Here is a 17,635-nt window from a genome sequence, read left to right as displayed (position 1 = left end):
TTACACTTTGTTTTCTATTCCATTTTGTTGATTCCTTACCTTTATCAAGCTTATCTTTATGAGGACATTTGGCAGCGTAATGACCGACTCTTCCACAAGCAAAACATTTGAAAGTTAGTTTACCTCTAAATCTCCCAGAACCCCATTGAAGGTTCTTGACAAAGTTTGCTTCTTCCTCTCCTTCTGAAATATGTCTTGATTCATTGAGTTCTTCTCTTCCTGAAGCTTTGAATGTGGCTCCTCTCATATCTTATGGACCTCCTTTTCTCATTTCAAAAGCAGTTAAGATTTCGTGCAGTTGTGTCATAGTAATAGTCTGAAGATCTTGCTTTTCTTCTATGGCAGATACTTTTGATTCAAACTTAGTAGATAAGGATCTTAAAACCTTTTCAACTAAAGTAACTTCTTTTATCTCTTCACCCAAGTTCTTCATGCAATTAACAATCTCATCTATATGTAAGAAGTAACTAGCGATACTTTCATCATTGTGCATTTTGAGATTTTCATATTGAATTCTGAAAGATTGCAGTTTTGCACGTTTTACTTGATTGTCTCCTTCATAGCTTAGAATGATCTTGTCCCATATTTCTTTGGCGGTTTTGAGCTGCATAACTTTGACAAATTCTGATTGTGACAGACTCCCCAATAATGTATTGACAGCCTTGGCATTGGTTTCATATTTTTTTTTACCTGTCGTATCTGTAGGAATTGCTAATGGAAATGTATATCCTCCTTCCACGATTTCCCAGACATCTGTTCCAAGAGATTGAAGATAGGTTGTGGTTCTTACCTTCCAATAAATGAAGTTGCTCCCATCAAAGATTGGTGGTCTAATGGATCCCTCTCTTTCGTAGTTACTCATGATGATAGATCTTCCTTCAAGCGATCAAGCTTCTTCTAAAAGACCTGCTTTGATACCAATTTTTGGAAATAATACTAAGAGGGGGGGTAGTGAATCAGTATTATCAAGTCAATAATATTTCATTTCCATAATCAGATTCATATACGCTACTTCAGTTAATGGAACTTGCGTGTATACGCAACTGTATTTAAGGCAACTAGCGTATATCCTGCAAACTTATGATTCAGTTAATTTATCACAGGTTGATCTTTAATCAGTGCATCAGAATCATATAAACAATAACCAAGTGCAGAAACTCGATGTTCAAGATACTTTTTGCTGCGCGCGCTCTGCTCCCCGCGGCCTCTGCTGCTGCGTAGCCTGACCCCCTGAGCGCCTGCGCCTGGCAGCGCTGCTGCTGGGCTGCTCTCCTCCTCCGCTAGCCCTCCCTGTCACCCTGGGGCCTTCTGCCCGTTCCCTTTGGGGGCCTGCGGCCCTTCCCTCTCTCTGCTTTCCCCTGGAGCGCCCCCTGTGCTTCTGACCGTCCCTGCTATGGATCCCCCATCCCATGATCAGGAGGATCTGGAGAAGTCTTTTGCCTCCCTCATCCAAGAGAATACCAATGAGAAAGTTCGCCCCACTGCCTCAAAGTTTATTAAGAAGCTTGATGAAATCCCAGAAGTTTCGCTCCCTCCTGCCCTTCCGAGGAGAGCAGCCGTCGCCCTGGCAGATAGGGGCTTGGTAGGTCAGTTCACGGGATTATGGCCCTCACCTCGCACAGTCCAACGCTGGGTAGAAAGGAACTGGAACACAATGGTCCAAGGGAAGATCGCAATAAGATTCTGCGGGAGGGGTTTCTTCACCTTCCTTTTCGAAACGGTGGAAGATCGCAATCTCATATTCAGGAACGGCCCATACTTCATGGACACCAGAGGACTCTACCTCAACAGATGGACTCCCGACTTTGACCCCGAGATGGACGTCCCCAGCGCGGTACCGGTCTGGGTCCGGCTTCCCCATCTGCCTCTCCATTGCTGGGGAGACGAATCGGTGAAAGCTATAGGCAACGCAGTAGGGAAATACATCGACAGATCGGAACCAAGAGAAAACATGCACGCATGTGCCCGGATATGCGTAGAAGTGGATTTGGGGAAAGGACTACCAGAAGCGATAAAGCTCAAGGTCGACCAGTGGACGCACATCCAGCAAGTGGACTATGAACAGCTGCCGTTCAAGTGCAAGGTATGTCATGAATATGGGCATTTTGCTAATAGATGTAGTAAGAATAAACCTATAAACTCTGAAAACAATGATGAAACCTCTGAAGAAGTATGGGAAAAGGTTAAGAAGAAGAAAACAAACCCCCCCCTGGAACCTCCTCAAAGCCCTCATCTGAAACCCCTACCCCTCCCTCTCACCCCTCCGGATCTGGTTCTTCCCCTCCCCCTCCACTAACCCTTTCGAATCTCTTTCAGTTGAAGACCCTCCATCCCCCCCCCCTCTCACCGAGAGGCCCCAGAACTGCCCCTCCCTCTCCCCCTCAGTCCTCCCCCCCCCCAACAGTCGAAAGAATCCTAACAAGGAACAAGACGAAGGAAATCATCACATCCACCGATCCACCCAGGAAAGTTGGAAGGAAATCAAATAAAGAGATCAGGGACGAGAACGCAGCAAAAGAAATGGCAACAGGGACCCAACAGCCAATGGATACATACTTAGACAAGGCCAAAGGAAGCGGGGAGAAGATGAAGGAGAAAGGAGGAACACACAACAAATACAGTAAATGATGAATCTGGTCTCTTGGAACTGTAGGGGGATGGGCTCCTCCCTAAAAACTAATGCAGTCCGCGACCTCCTCAAACTGGAACACCCAGACTTTCTACTACTTCAGGAGACCAAAATAACTGAACAAGAATTCCAAAGCAGTGTGAATAGAAGCAGAAGCTACGAAGGAATGGCACTGAGCGCATCAGGGGCCTCAGGAGGAATAGGAACAATATGGGACAAAAACAAATGGAATCTCAAGGACAGCAGACAGAATAGGTGGTGGCTAAGAATAGATGTGCAAAACGTATCCAGGACTGAGGAATACACCATATACAATGTCTATGCCCCACCCCACTTCAGAGAAAAAGCCGCTTGTTGGGAGTCAATTACAGCTGATTTAATGAATGCCCAGGGCAGAAGCATCTTCCTAGGAGGAGACTTGAATTTAATAAGGAATGCTGAGGAAAAAATGGGAGGAAATTTCTTCGCAGACCCCTCAAGGGATGCTTTAGAAAAAATCATTCAAGAGCACAGTTTTGTTGACATACCACCTCAGAACGGGCGATTCACTTGGTCAAACAAAAGAACCGGTAAAAACAATATCAAAGAGAGGCTGGACCGCATACTAGTCCAGCAAAGAATCGTGGCCAACTACGCAAGGATCCAAAGCTCAATAATACAAGGTTTTATCTCAGATCATAAACCCGTAGCTCTGAATTTGATTAAAAGGGAAAACCTGGGACCGCTACCCTTCAAATACAACAGAGCGTGGGACAGCAGCGAGGTCTTCAGGAACTTGGTAAGGGACACCTGGACAACTGAAATCAAAGGATCCCCGCACTATGTATGGGAAACAAAGATAAAACTCCTCCGGATAGCCATCAAACAATGGGCGAGGAACTATGCAACAGAGGCAGAGAAAAGGAAAACCGATCTCCAAAGGAAATTAGCGGAGTGGAACCAAGAAAAAGAGAAAAGCCAAGACACAGAAGATGACATAAGGAAAGAAAATGACCTGTACATGGAGTTGTACAAGCAGAATCGAGTTGAAGAAGAAGAGCAACGGCAAAAATCGAGATGCCTCTGGCTCAAATCAGGTGATAAAAACACATCCTTTTTTCATAATAGCATCAAAATGAGGAGAGCAGGGAACAACATTGGGAAAATATCCGTTGAGGGCAGAATTCTAACAGAGCAAGGTGAGATTAAGGAGGCAGCGTCCCGGCATTTCCAAACGCTTCTAACTGCTGACCCTCATTACATGGAAGAACCGGAATTCCTAAACATAATTGAGAGCAAAATCACAGAGGCTCAAAATAAAGATCTCGATAAGGAAATCACAACGGAGGAGATTGAAAAGTCCATCTACAGCATGCCATTGGAAAAGGCTCCCGGCCCTGATGGCTTTACAGTGGCCTTTTATAGAACCCATTGGGATACTATCAAGAAGGATTATGTCAGAATGGCAAATTTTTTTTTTGCAAAATGTAAGTTGGGTAGCAGTATTAAGTCCTCTCATCTAGCCCTTATCCCCAAAGATCCTAGCCCCCAATCCTTTGACAGATTTCGCCCTATTTCCCTGTGTAACGTCTCGTACAAAATTATCACCAAGATCCTGGCGAACAGGCTCAAAAAGGTCCTCCCCTCCCTCATTTCCGAAAACCAGGGTGGCTTTGTCCCCGGGAGACATATAACGGATAATGTCATCCTCATCCAGGAGGCAATACACAGCAGCATATCTAGGAAGGAGAAGGGAATGATCATCAAATTGGATATGGCAAGCGCCTTTGATCGGGTTAACCATGCATTCCTCCAGGCAGTCCTTACGAAATTTGGTATCTCAGAGCACTTCACTAGCAGGATCATGGAATGCATTTCCCACAATTGGACAGCACCCCTCATCAACGGAAGGCCATGCAACGCCTTCAAGAGTTCCAGAGGCCTAAGGCAGGGGTGCCCATTGTCACCCTTTCTCTACATTATAATGGCTGAGACCCTCAGCTTACATTTGGAAAACAAGCGAAAAGTCAAAGAAATAACAGGGGTGGAGATAGTCCGAGGATCTAAGGGAATTAATCACTCCCTTTTCGCAGATGACACTCTCCTAATAGGGGGTGCTTCCAGCATAATGGCCCGTAGGTTCAAGAAAGCTTTGGATCTCTTCCTCCAAGCCTCTGGCGGCAAACTAAACAACAACAAGTGTATGATCTACACTTGGAATGTCCCAAGAAATATCACCCAGAGAATTTCCATAATCATGGAAATCCCTGCCCAAGGGAATTGGTCTCACTTCACTTATCTAGGATTACCTCTGGCTAAAGAATCAATCAAAGCCGAGATCTGGACAAATTTAATTGAGAAATTGAGAGGGAAACTTCAGAGCTGGGGAGTATACTGGCTAAACCTGGCAGGCAGAATCATCCTCATAAAGGCCATTCTCTCAGCCCTCCCAATCTATCAATTTGCTACTACTCTTGCCCCGGCAGGCATACACAAACACATGGAGCTGATTATCAGAGGGTTCCTTTGGAAAGGAGGAAAGCAGGACACAAAAAAATTCAGCCTTGTTAAGTGGGACAAAGTCATTCTCCCCCCAGAAAAAGGAGGACTTGGCATCAGAATTCCAAAGCTGGCAAATATGGCAATGGGCTACAAACTGGTTTGGAGAATTCTCAATGAGAGAGGGACCTGGTGGACTGAGGTCATCAAGAGGAAGTACCTAAATGGGGTCAATAGCAACATCCTATCAGAAAACATCATCGAAAGACCATGTACTCCCGTATGGAAGCTGATCAAAAAGACTCTTCCTCACTTCAAATCTTACATTTCAAGAGCCCCGGGTAATGGCAAAGACATTAATATATGGGAGGACAGGATAATGGGCATGGAGGCAAGGGCAACGCTCATCAAATTTAAGCCCCTTCAAAGATGGATGGATGAGGCAAAGATCAAAACCTTGCATGATATCTCTCTCTGGGAACAGAACCGCTGGACAGGTTGGAGACCACTCCCCCTCCCTGAGATCCTCAAGAACCTCTGGACTGAGCTCAAGATTTCGCTGACAGGCTCAGCCCCAACAAATCGAACGGTGGAAGACAAATTCGTTTGGGACCCTAGTGGAGGTAGATATACAGTAAAAGAGGGATATAAAGTTTTGCAAAATGCCTCAGCACTAAATAATTGGCCACTCCACAACGCAACTTGGAAAACCGAATGTCTGCCAAAGGTTAAGTGTTTCAACTGGACTCTTCTACATGGCAAAATCCTGACTGCTGAAAACCTCAGGAAGAAGGGCATCCAAGGCCCTTCAATTTGCTGTATGTGCAGGAAGGAAGAGGAAAGCAGTAACCATCTCTTCATGGACTGCCCCTTCGCAAGAGTGTGCTGGAAACTCATCACCAGCCCTCTTACCATCAGGGACCTTCCCACCCAGATCACTCTCTTTCAGAAGCAATGGGGAAACAGCTTCCCTCAAACTGGTAAGTGCAAGGGCCTAGCCAAAAGGATTTGGAACAACATCCCAGCAAACCTCTGCTGGCAGATTTGGATTGCAAGGAATAAATGCATTTTCAAGAACAAAAAGCCTAGTACCTCCAGCGTTCTAGCCAAATCGATGGCCCTCATCTCTGAATCCCTAGAGGCAAATGGTATAGCCCAGGAGGAATCGGAACCGACAGATGCAAAAATAAAAGAGTGGTCCAACAAATTCAACTGCAACAGAAGCACTCAAAAATTAGCAAACAAAGGAAGCAGGCATATGGAATGGAAATTAAGGGGGACGAAGGAAGAAGTTAAAAATTGGATTCAGAAGCAAAATAGACCAACCCTCTTCTTTGATGGTGCATCAAAGAACAATCCAGGTCAAGCGGGAGCAGGTGGAGTTATCAAAGATGAGAATGGGGAAAACTTAGTCACGTATGAATGGGGTCTGGGCATCATGACAAACAATAAGGCAGAGGCATACAGCCTCCTTCTGGGGACATCCATCGCCAGGAACCTGGGCATAAGAAACCTACTGATCGTTGGCGATTCTGCCATCATCATAGCACCAATGATCACAGGGAAAGAGTTCAATCAAGCAGCCTTAAACAACATTAAAGGAAGGATAATGGACAACATCAAAACTATTGGAGGAGCCACCTTTAAACACATCCTTCGAACAAACAATGTGGAAGCAGATGTTCAGGCAAACAAGGCTACCGAAAGGCAAACGGGTCAAGTCAAGGAAAATGATATGGTATATGAGAAAGACATCCCATAAGAGGGCCTCTCTCGCTGCCCCTCCCAAGAATTTTAGTCAAAGCAGGTACAAACCCCTCCTCACCCAGCCCTCCCCCTACTGCACTACCAAGTTCCATCAAAAATCCAATCTCCCTCGTGATCTGTCTACCATCATTGTGCTATATCTCATCGGGATCCTCCATCTGACCAGCGCAGACAGTCTCAGAAACGGGGGCTGCGCCCATCTTCTCAGCACGCCCCTCAACAGCAACCATATCAAACCTATAGATCTTCCCTCTCCCGAGATTAGATCTGCTCAGACTCTACTCGAGATCGGGAGGACCTCTCATGGTATTATAAATCGAACTCAGGGTTCTTGCATTCGCACAGCTTCGTGCAAAGATAAGCAACTCCTTTACATTCTTTCAAGTCGAAATCACCTTGCTGAAGGCAGCTCTACTCAACGGGATTCAAAGACTATCAACAAGCTCGGGGCAACAGTGGTCACAGTTCTGGGCAACGCTCTGCACCTCCACAGCATTTTCATAAGCAGAAGACATCTCGCCGAAGGCATCACCACTCATCGGGACGCAAAGATCAGCAGAACGCTCCTGGTAACTGCTGTTTTAAGTTTGATTGTGTTATATCACCTGATATCTTTGCTTCTGGTTGGCAGGAAAGCTCTGGACATTCTTCCACAGCCTACCCTCAACACTCTGATCCCTTCGCTCTCCCCTCGCCTGAGCCAGCACCACTGTGACACCACGCCCCCTCTCTTTACTCTCCAGCTCCTCGTTCATATTGGAACTTCTCCTCCTTCGAATCCCAGTCCTCTGTTTGCTAATATGGCCGATCAACAGAACCAACAAGCTGACCAAGCTCAACCAGCCAATCCAATGGACAACATCTTTAACAACAGGGACTGCACCATGTGCAAGGCCCATACAATTATGATCAATCGGCTAACCAAGCAGCTTAAAGAGCTGCAAGATGATTACCACTCTGATAGGAACTCAAAGCGCAAAAAGCTGGACAAAAGGAAGAATGAGATCGAAGGGTTGAAAGAGCGCTGCAGCCACCTGGAGGCGGCCATGGATCACATCCGATCCCTTACCCAGAGTTACCAGGCTGAAGCTTCAACCAAGGCAAGCGCAAGGAACCAAGAGGATTCTGCCACCCACCACTCCCCTTAACAGATGCAGTGTAAATTTAGCTGGATAGGAGGTTCCTTTGTAAGGCAGTACAGCCGTCTTCAATTTGCTTTCAGATTAAACAAGAGAAGTATTGAGGAATATGGGTCTGCGAACCCGCTTTTGCTCGTCAGGTCAAAACTTCTCCTCTGCAATGTAATAGATCTATGTAACTCAGGCTTTTATAATAGATAAGTACCCGACTTCGTTAAAAAAAAAAAAAACAATAACCAAGTGCAGTAAAACAGAACAGACAATCACACACACATGAACACAAGATATAAGGTGGAAACCCGATGTGGGTGCAAACCACCTGCTGCAATCATCTCTATCTTCTTTTTAATAAGAAACTTCTTTTTATAATTTTTGTACTGGTGCAGTCTTATACTAGTACGCAGGCTTCTACCTGCATAAGGCTACAACCTTCTCTCGTTCTCCAGCTTCTCCTGGAAGGGAGCTATAACCCCCTAGCTCTTGTACTAGTTGATATGTTTACTATTATGTAGGTGCTGACCTACATAAGGCTACAACCTTCTCTTTTCTTCCAAGGACCACGTTTCATAAATTTTCAGACTGAATCCATTAATAACATCATTCAAACATCAAATACATTTGCATCAATCAATATCCTTTGCACCAACCACAACTGAATCAATCAATCACTTTTCAAAATGTTGTAACTAGAATACAGTAACCACAACCCAGAACATTGTAACAGCAACCAGAAGTAGCTACAGCATATTTTATGAGGTATATGCTACTTCAATGTGTCAAACCTGCGTGCATACACACTTTTCTCAAGGCGAACCTGCGTGCAGATCTGCAAATCAATTTTAAGATGTATACATTGTTTTGATATGCAGAACCAACATGTATACGCGCATTTTGTAAGGTGAACCTGCATACATATCTATAAATGATGATTTAATCTTTACAACAATTCTAGACTTCAGTTACACCCAGATCATCGTATTTATAGTCTACAACATGCACTAGTTATTCAGATAAAAGATCAAAACACACAAAGATACTTCACTTCAAGCTTTAAGATCTTGACCCATCTTTAGATCTTATCCTTCCTCAAGCACTAAGGTTCATCCTTGATTCAGATCCAGCTGTGCACCATAACCCAATAACCTGTATTCTAGATCTTTATCTTCATTAGATATTCAGTACATGAGTGCATCTGTTAATGATCTTCTCCTCCTTTTATAGTCTTAGGCCTTACTTAATACCATGGACCAAAACCACTTAGAACCAATACCTTGGACCAAATACCTGGGGTCAATACTAACCAATACCATGGACCAAATAGCACGGACCAAAACTAAATTTTCCAACATGTACGCGCCTTTCCTTCCGTGAAAGTGCGTGTGTACACCATACGTGCCTTTTGGTCTGCAAAGCCGCGTGTACACGCGGCTTGGTCAATGGGGAACTTGCGTATACCTCTATTTCTTCATTCTCTGAGTCTGAACTGTGATCTGTCATCTGAGTGAGTTGCCCTCAAGGACAACATCTGTGTCATAATGCTAACACATTGTAAGTATTGCAAGTGAAATTACCAGACTTTGCCCATCTAGTCAAGCCATTACAAATGACTAAATCCAAGGCCCCACATAGAGTAAGCAATTGTTCACCAAGGAGATTGCAACCCTTTTCCTCTTAAATTCTTTCCCACTAATGATTACTCTCTTCTGTAAGCCAAATAAGGTCGCAATCTTCTTTATGGAAAAGAATGTTAGCTTGCTCACTTACAGTCCTAACATTGAAATCACCCACTATAAGGACTTCACCTAGCTAAGAAAATGTTGCAATATTTGATTTTAAGGCTGCAAATGGATCTTTGTGGTCAAGCCCTCTACCTTTGTAGTTTTTTTAAACTTGCGGCGCAAAATAGTATGTTGCAATTCTGATGTGGTTTCCATTTTCTGATATTTTAAACTAAATGAATTGCTTATTTGAGTCTTATTTTTCTAACTGAATGAGATGGCCTTCTTTCTCCCTCACTAAAACCATGATACCCGCGTGCCCTTTGTCATTCCATGCTGCCTTGTTCCACACTGCCATCTTCCAGTATCCTTCAAACAGAGGTGTCTTGCACCCTTCATGCTCATGTGTTTCTATGAGGAAAATAATGTCTCTATCTTCCGCATAGGCCCTAACCCAGCTCCTCGTCTCCATGGGTAACCTCTGCAGTTTCAACAAACTAATTTTAAGGAAACCTAGGTATGACTTGATTGCTATTTATTTTGACATGCAAGAATCACATTTGAGTCTTTATCCCTGCTTTCCCAAACTGACCTTGCTTCCTGATTTCCTGTTGAAGAGTTTGTTGCCTCTTCTTTATTACCATCTTGTCGCTCTGTTTGTTGCCTATATAGATATGGTATATGTGATTGAAAAAACCATATATTCTAACATTAAACACAGTGCTTTTATAATAAAATTGTTATTATTATGTGATTTTTCAACATTTTGAATGACATAATCTTATTCAAGTTTATTTTGTTTTTAAATTATTTAATTTTGATACTACTTTATTTTTTTATTTAATTTTGATGCAAATCTTGCAACCGTCTAAATGATGGCAATGTTCTGGTTCATTTATTCATGTTTTTGTGGTTTTTAAATTATTTAATTTTGATATTGCTTTGTTTTTTATATTTGATTTTGATGCAAATCTTGCAACCGTCTAAATGATGGCAATGCTTTGCTTCATTTGGGGTGTTATGAGTGATTTTCTTTTGACCTTGGCAATGGTGCATTAATCATACTACATTGTTTTTCATGCATTGTTAACATTTTCTCCACCTTTTCTAAATACTATGGAGAATATATGATCATGATAAATATTATAACGATTCTTTTAAGGGACTAACTCACCTTATTTTGATCATGCTTTGAAGGAATGAAACCATGTGATCCATTAGCAAATTAGCAAAAATGTTTAGCAATTTAAGTGAGCCACCAGTGTGAAACATGTAGGAAATTTTATAAGTGGTTTTTGGGTATGCAACATGCATCAATTTTATTAGTTTGAAAACATGGAATGGTAATTTATAAGTGGTTTTTAAAGATGGAAGGGTAATAAAGAGGAGCTTGTCGCAGTTTGTTTATTAAAAGTCACAAAAGGTTAAAATGTTAAGGGTGAGAAGCATGACCAGTTCTATAAATAGATAATGAAGTTCAAAGGGAACTCAAGGGGTAATAAGAAGGATGGTGTGTCAAAGTCATAAAACTTTAGATATATGAAAATTAATTATGTCAATTTATTTTATTGATATTGATGTCACAAAGTCATAAATTTCTATGAAAAATGATTTTGCCAATATACATCATTAATAATGATGATTTTGGTAGATTTTTTGTAATTATGATGTTTATATTTTTTTATTTAGTAATTTAAAAATATCATATTTTTTATATTTAAATTTAAATACATATTATTAAAATTCAAATATCAATGAAAAATTATAAAATATTTAATATTTTTATAATAAATTAAAAATATATAATTATAATTCATATTTATAAATAAACATTAATTAATATATATATATAGATATATATATATATAATTATAATTTTTAAATAACTTTTATTCAAACCATTTCAATCCAACTGACCATTTGAGATGAGTAATGATATCTTTTGATCGAAACTTGATGGTAACACAATGCCGTTTTTGATATTTAAATTTTAACAATTTTAAATTTTCACTTCAAAAATTATAAGATATTTGTTATTTCCTTTTATAATGATAATATAATTTGTATTCGTAAATAAAACCTAGAAAGACAAATTATATGGTTTTTAAACAAACTCTTATCCGAACAACTTCAAAAATGTTTCTGACAAAACATATGTTATGGTTATTTAAAAATTCCAAAAGAGCATTTAAGATGAGTAGCAAAGAGCATTTAAGATGAGTAGCAATATTTTTATATTGAAATTTGATTGATTGTAACAAAATGTAGATACATTGGTTATTTAAAAGAAAAGAAAAAAATTAATAGAATATTTATTATTTTAATATAAAGGTTTTTGGTTTTTTTATGGATTGTTTTTAATAAGAAAAATTAAATTGAAAATAAGTAATTATGTTGATAAGTGTGTTTATTTTGAAATAGAGTTTTTAGAATTTTAATTTAATTATAAACAATTATTAAATCAATGGTAAGAATTTTTATTTTTTTGTAAGTAAGCAAAATTTCATAAGATTATTAAGAATTTACATAGAGTATAAATATGTGGAAATATTGATAGACTGTGTTCGAATTGAGCATATTCAGGAAACAAATTAAGCATGTCTAATCGAGAGCTAACTTGGGGTTACCATCTGCCTTAAAGTGGCAAACCAGATGGTCTCTCTTATAGTCTTGAGACTAGTTTTTAATAACAAAATACCAGATTAGCATGTAAAAAGACAACAAAATAACATAAACTAATTGATAGTGATCAAGGTCATGCTAATAATTACTTGAAGGGATCGTCCTCGCCTTTTGGCAGCCATGGTGGTATTTCCCATTCAATGAGTGTTCCTCTAGTGTTGATGTTGGCTTCCTGTTGTGGTGTCTCTTCCATTGGATTGTATACCTCAATTACCTTCCTTACAGTGCCCGTTTGGTCGTCTTGTTGCCTAAAGAACCTAGTTTTCCTAATAGCTTCTCCTTCCTTTGCAAAGACCCCAAATTCTCAGGCTTGGGTGGCTTTGCACCCTGAAAGATTGAATCCAGGGGACTCGAAGAGGAGGTGTTTGAGTTGTTAGGGGAGTTGGAGGAGGCGGGAGACGGGGGTGGTGCAGGGAACTGAATTCCTAGAGTGCCAACCAAAACTCGCAGAGCTGACTGAGCTTGAACCATATAGAAATCTAAATCAGTGATTCTGGCCTCCACAACCCACATAACTTCGTCCTAGTCCCTCAAGTGCCAAGCAAGCAAGTTTATAACTGCCCAATGACCATCCTTTGTATTTCTTGTCTCCTCTACTTCCATCGTCACAACCATTTGCCTGGAGCGTTGTGGCAGGTCCTCATCAAACTGATAAACTTCCTATACATGGTGTTAGAGTCGGTCTAGTAGCCCTCCATCAGCGATCAAAACTCTTTGCATTTGCATAAGTAGGTGTCTCATCAATGTCATTTTTGCATTCCATTAGGCATGCCATAACCCTGATGGAGGAGCTGGTGCCTTTGTCCCCCTCTTGGCATTGCTGGATCAAGGTTGTTTCAGTCCTTAGACTCTTTCAAGCTTACTTGTCTTGTCTTGAAGTCAAATTCTAGGTCTAGGGTTTTGGTCAAGATTGTCTTCAAGGTCATGTCTCTGAAAGGTCAATAAGTGCCCAGCAAGCCAGAGGGATGATTTTCAAAGTATTTCTTCGAAAGATTCTATCTTGTGCAGTTAAATTTCACCTTGGATTTAAAAACCCTGTTTTTAAAGCCAAGGTCATTTTTCAAAATTTTGTAAAAAATGGTAAAATTTCAAAAGGCTTCAAAGGACAGCATGTAACCCTGGCTCCCTTGCCAAGATCCCTCAGATGTTATCCCTGCAAAAAGTATCGAGCAAAAGCATCAAATTAGTCAATTTCAGGATAAAAGGAAACCAAAAACATCAAGTTTATAAAGTGTCAAAGAAAAACATTATAAAGTGGGTTTGGGCATGAAATTAATTCAAATCAAGGTTATAAAAGCCCAATCTCCCTCCATCGAGCCTCATTGTGTATCTAAGTCACTTGCAAGAGAGATTGGGCGAGAGATTGGACGAAGTTTTTGAGCTGGACAGGCGTGCGACCCGTCAGACCAGGCGCGCGACCTGTCAAAGGCGCGCGACCCGTTGGGTGAGGCGCGCGACCCGTCAGCGCCCTCCTTATAAAACCGCCTGCAAATTTCACCAAGGAGTCACAAAATCGTCGGATTGTGTGAGGTAGGCCCTCAAGCTTAAAAATTTGTTGCTTGTTATGGTTAAAAGAAATCATGAGTACATTTTCAAAGATCTCCATGTGCAAGAGAAAAGCTCCATGTTGTTGTAGTTTGAAATTGTAAAAGTGGCTAGGGTTTTATGCTGTTTTAAGGTATTCCCTTGTAATCATTTTTTCCCCATTCCCATTTCTTTTTCCTTGACATTCCATGTAAATTTCCCTTGCAAAATTAGAGTAAAGCCCTAAACCCTACCCCTCTTCCCTAACAAGTAAAAATCAAACCCTAACCCTACCTCTAATAATATCCATGTTAATAAGTTTGTATAATGGTGTATATGCAATGATTTTTCCCAAAATCCCTGTTTTATATATTTATTCCCATTTTCCCTTTAAAGTGTCCCTCCCCTAACATTCCCCTCATGCTCCTTGTCCCCTTGAAACAACATTTTAATCAGCATTTTACCAAGCAGAAACAACAGTACATTTCAGCCACTTTGCTCCTTAAACAATGTCAGACACCGAAACCAGTTATGAGCAAAGTGATGACCATGCATCAGCTTCAGAGTTTGAGGAACAAAGGAGGCCTCACAAGGGTGGAAAGGGCAGTCATCATAGGAGAGAGGAGCCCACCTCTTTGACCAATTTGCAGGCTTGTCCAATGGCAGTATCATGTTTCCGTTATATGTCTTGTTATGAGTTTTGCGAGAGGATCTCTCAGATTCAGCATCACAGGGAGTTGGCTCGCTTATTTGTGTTGCATTTGCATGATGGACATGTGAACCTTGCTGGGGTGGATTTTACATTGACACCCGAGATGATTGCTCAAGCCACAGGGATACCGAATGTCGGAGAGGTGTGGAACAAGCACAGGATGTTGGACAGTGTTCAGTTTGAGCCTTTCATTAGACCTGCATTCATGAGACATTTGACGGGTGTATTTCCCTTCAGATTTTTGAGGAGTGAGTTTGCTCCCATGATGAGGCTTATCATGCTCTTTTTCACCTGTGAGGGCAGATTTTCACAGATATATTCGTACCATATTCGCCTATTGATGCATTTCACATGGGTACGGATGATGAACATCCCTGTTTTCATGTGCCAGAACATTGAGAGGATGGTGCCCTTGATGTAGAGGAAGAGCCCAGTTCAGTAATATAGGAGCCTCTATCATTACGGTTTGATTCAGCTTGTGGTCAGATATCAGTTGGCTCAGCAGGGCATCACATGGGAGGAGTTCATCTCTCGTGAGTTCTTTACAGCACCACCACCACATCCGGAGATTGTTCATGAGGAGGGAGGACCATCACAGCAGCATGATATCCCCGGGACTAGCCATGTCAGCTCTCCTCCGCTTGTCACTTATCAGAGAGGCCAAAGGGCCTTATTTGCAGCAGCTCGGCGAGTATTTTCTCCACATCAGGTGGAAGGGGTCTCGCTTTCTTCATCAACTCAGCGAGTGTTATCTCCACAGCAAGTGGAAGGGGCCTCGCTTTCTTCAGCAGCACAGGCAGCACAGAGGGGCAAGCAGCCCAAGATTGATGAGGGGCCATCAGGTGTTCCAGATATAGAGCTTATTGATCTTGATGTCAGTTCTCCTAGCCTAGAGTCGAAGGAGATCATTCAGCACCTTAGAGCTGAAAATGATGCATTGCAGAAGAGATTAGAAGGGGCACAATGGACAATCTCATATCTAGAACAACGCAACAATCAGTTGGAGGATGAGCAAACTCTTGATGAGTTGTGGAGGATTCGTAGTGACCGCAACTTGAATCGAAGAAGACCCGGTGATCTATTGCCCGCTGAGCGAGAGTCTATGCTTATCCAGCTCAATGCTCATTTGGAGAGGCTGTTGGCCAAGGCCAACCAAGATAAGGAATTTCTTAGAAACATGAAGAATCATTATTGGGCACGGATGCACGTGTACAAGGCAAAGATGAAGGTGCTCCAAAGGCGGTTGGTCAAAGCACAAAAACGGAGAAAAAGGCCTGATCCCCTCCACATCTTGGCCGAGGCTTCCTTGAAGGAGCAAGGCACTAAATAGTTCAGCCCCAGCACAAATTCCAAGAAATTTTGAGCATTTTGGGTGATTTTTGGTTTTTTAAAGCAAAAAACAGGTTTTTCCGCTTGACGGGTCTCACCCCCCGCGCGACCCTTTCACTTGGCAACTCTATTTTCAAAAAACTCAGCATTTCTGGATTTGGCATGAAAAGTTACACATGCTCACCCATTGCCAAGAGATTTTATGAAGTTTTGGGCCTCCTAAAAGTCAAAAAACAAGCAAAAAATGACTTTCTGCCACATTTTTGACACACAGAAAGCAGTCTTGGGAGATTGCAATTTTGGAGGGGCAAATGACAACCAAATTCAGAAATTCCAGTTGGGTTGGAAAGTAGACTCACAGAACTTTCCAACAAGCCTACTCTTGCCTCATTTGGACACCTAGAAGTGCCCCAAAAGTGCTCTCAAAGGCGCGCGACCCGTCAGGATTTGGCGCGCGACCCATCAGGCAAATTTCATAATTTTTCACTTACAGCTCATGGATTCGCCCAGCTATTACTAGTTTTGACTTTTGATGGGGTTTTTCACCCTCTTTGATGTAATTTATGTATTTTCATGTTGATGTGACACTTATTTACCTATTCTAGAAGATTCATTCATGAAATAGCTTGTATTTAATGAATGAATTGGTTTCCTAGCTTATAGAGGCAAGTTGTTTTGACTGCCTAGTTTTCAGTGCTTAGTTTAGAATTGGTTGAAACAGCTCCTAGGATAGTGAGCTCGACCCCTAGAGGCAGGGAAAGATGTTAGATGATCTATATTATGTACTCTCTTGCTCATTTTCATGGTTGGACTCTTGAGGGAGAAGCTATCATTGTATTATTCACTGTATCTCTGCAATTTTTGGCTAAGGAAGACCAGGGTTTTGCAGTCCTTTTTGGGATTCTTATGGTTACATGTATTGATGGTGTGTTTCTCTATGTACTTGTAAGTGTGTTATGTGAATCATTTCCTTTCTTTTCCTTCTGCACATTAAGCAAATGAAGTGTTAAAGTAGAACTCATGACTGTCATGCTCTGCTTTTAAGTTTGTTTAATTTCATTGCTTTCTACTGTTTAATGAGAATTCAAAGTTATTGTTTGCTCTCCTTAACTCCTCATCTGTCATTCTTAATCATCCACCTCAATCAAAGGCATCAATACTGTCTCCTACCTCGCCCCAAAGAACCCCCTGCAGAAACTGTGTCCAATCCCCGCACCCAAAATTGCCACCTCCTCAATTTGCCACCAAAAAACCCTAAAAATCCCAAATCAACCCTTTGATCAGTTTACTAGCCTAAAATCAGTGTTACCCTATTGGTTATCTCGCCCATTGAAGATCTTTATCGAGATAGACCGGAGAGAGCCCTCTCCTGCCCCATAGGGCTAGCTACGAGGCTAAGTGGTTTGATGTTGCCTTGAGGTTTACCTTTCTCAGCCTGAGGTGAAATTTCAAGTGCTAACACATGGCATGGAGGAGGAGGTTAATGACCCCTTCCTCACCCTCCTCTCCTGAAACAACCGCGTTCATGAACCATGTCTTTTTTATAAGAATGGCCTTTGTTGTTTCGTCCAAGCTTTATGTCCCTCTCAACTCTACGAATGTTGGAATGAACAACCATTTGTGGAGCTCTGCAATTGCTTGAATTAGTTGTCATCTA

The 17,635-nt window shown here is 41.6% G+C and overlaps 1 protein-coding gene across 1 annotated transcript; it reads left to right on the top strand.

The window, feature by feature from the left end:
- Positions 1–2,795: 2,795 nt before the first annotated feature.
- Positions 2,796–8,022, top strand: LOC149166495 (uncharacterized). Its single transcript, XM_089430175.1, has 3 exons — positions 2,796–6,845; positions 7,284–7,399; positions 7,506–8,022. The coding sequence occupies exons 1-3, from the start codon at positions 2,796–2,798 to the stop codon at positions 8,020–8,022; spliced, it is 4,683 nt and encodes a 1,560-aa protein (XP_089286301.1).
- Positions 8,023–17,635: the final 9,613 nt, after the last annotated feature.

Source organism: Pinus tabuliformis, chromosome 5_1 (genome assembly GCF_031772625.1).
Source record: "Pinus tabuliformis cultivar Carrire ecotype Pingquan chromosome 5_1, CPIR1, whole genome shotgun sequence".
Lineage (NCBI taxonomy): Eukaryota > Viridiplantae > Streptophyta > Pinopsida > Pinales > Pinaceae > Pinus > Pinus tabuliformis.
Note: the sequence above shows the minus strand (reverse complement) of the source record. Positions and strands in the feature narration are given on the sequence as shown.

Coding starts and splice junctions, on each gene's coding strand:
- LOC149166495 (XM_089430175.1), top strand. CDS start 2,796: ATGGCACTGAGCGCATCAGGGGCCTCAGGAGGAATAGGAACAATATGG. Junction 6,846..7,283: donor AAGTCAAGGAAAATGATATG/GTATATGAGAAA, acceptor TGCTGAAGGCAG/CTCTACTCAACGGGATTCAA. Junction 7,400..7,505: donor CAGAAGACATCTCGCCGAAG/GCATCACCACTC, acceptor TCTGGTTGGCAG/GAAAGCTCTGGACATTCTTC.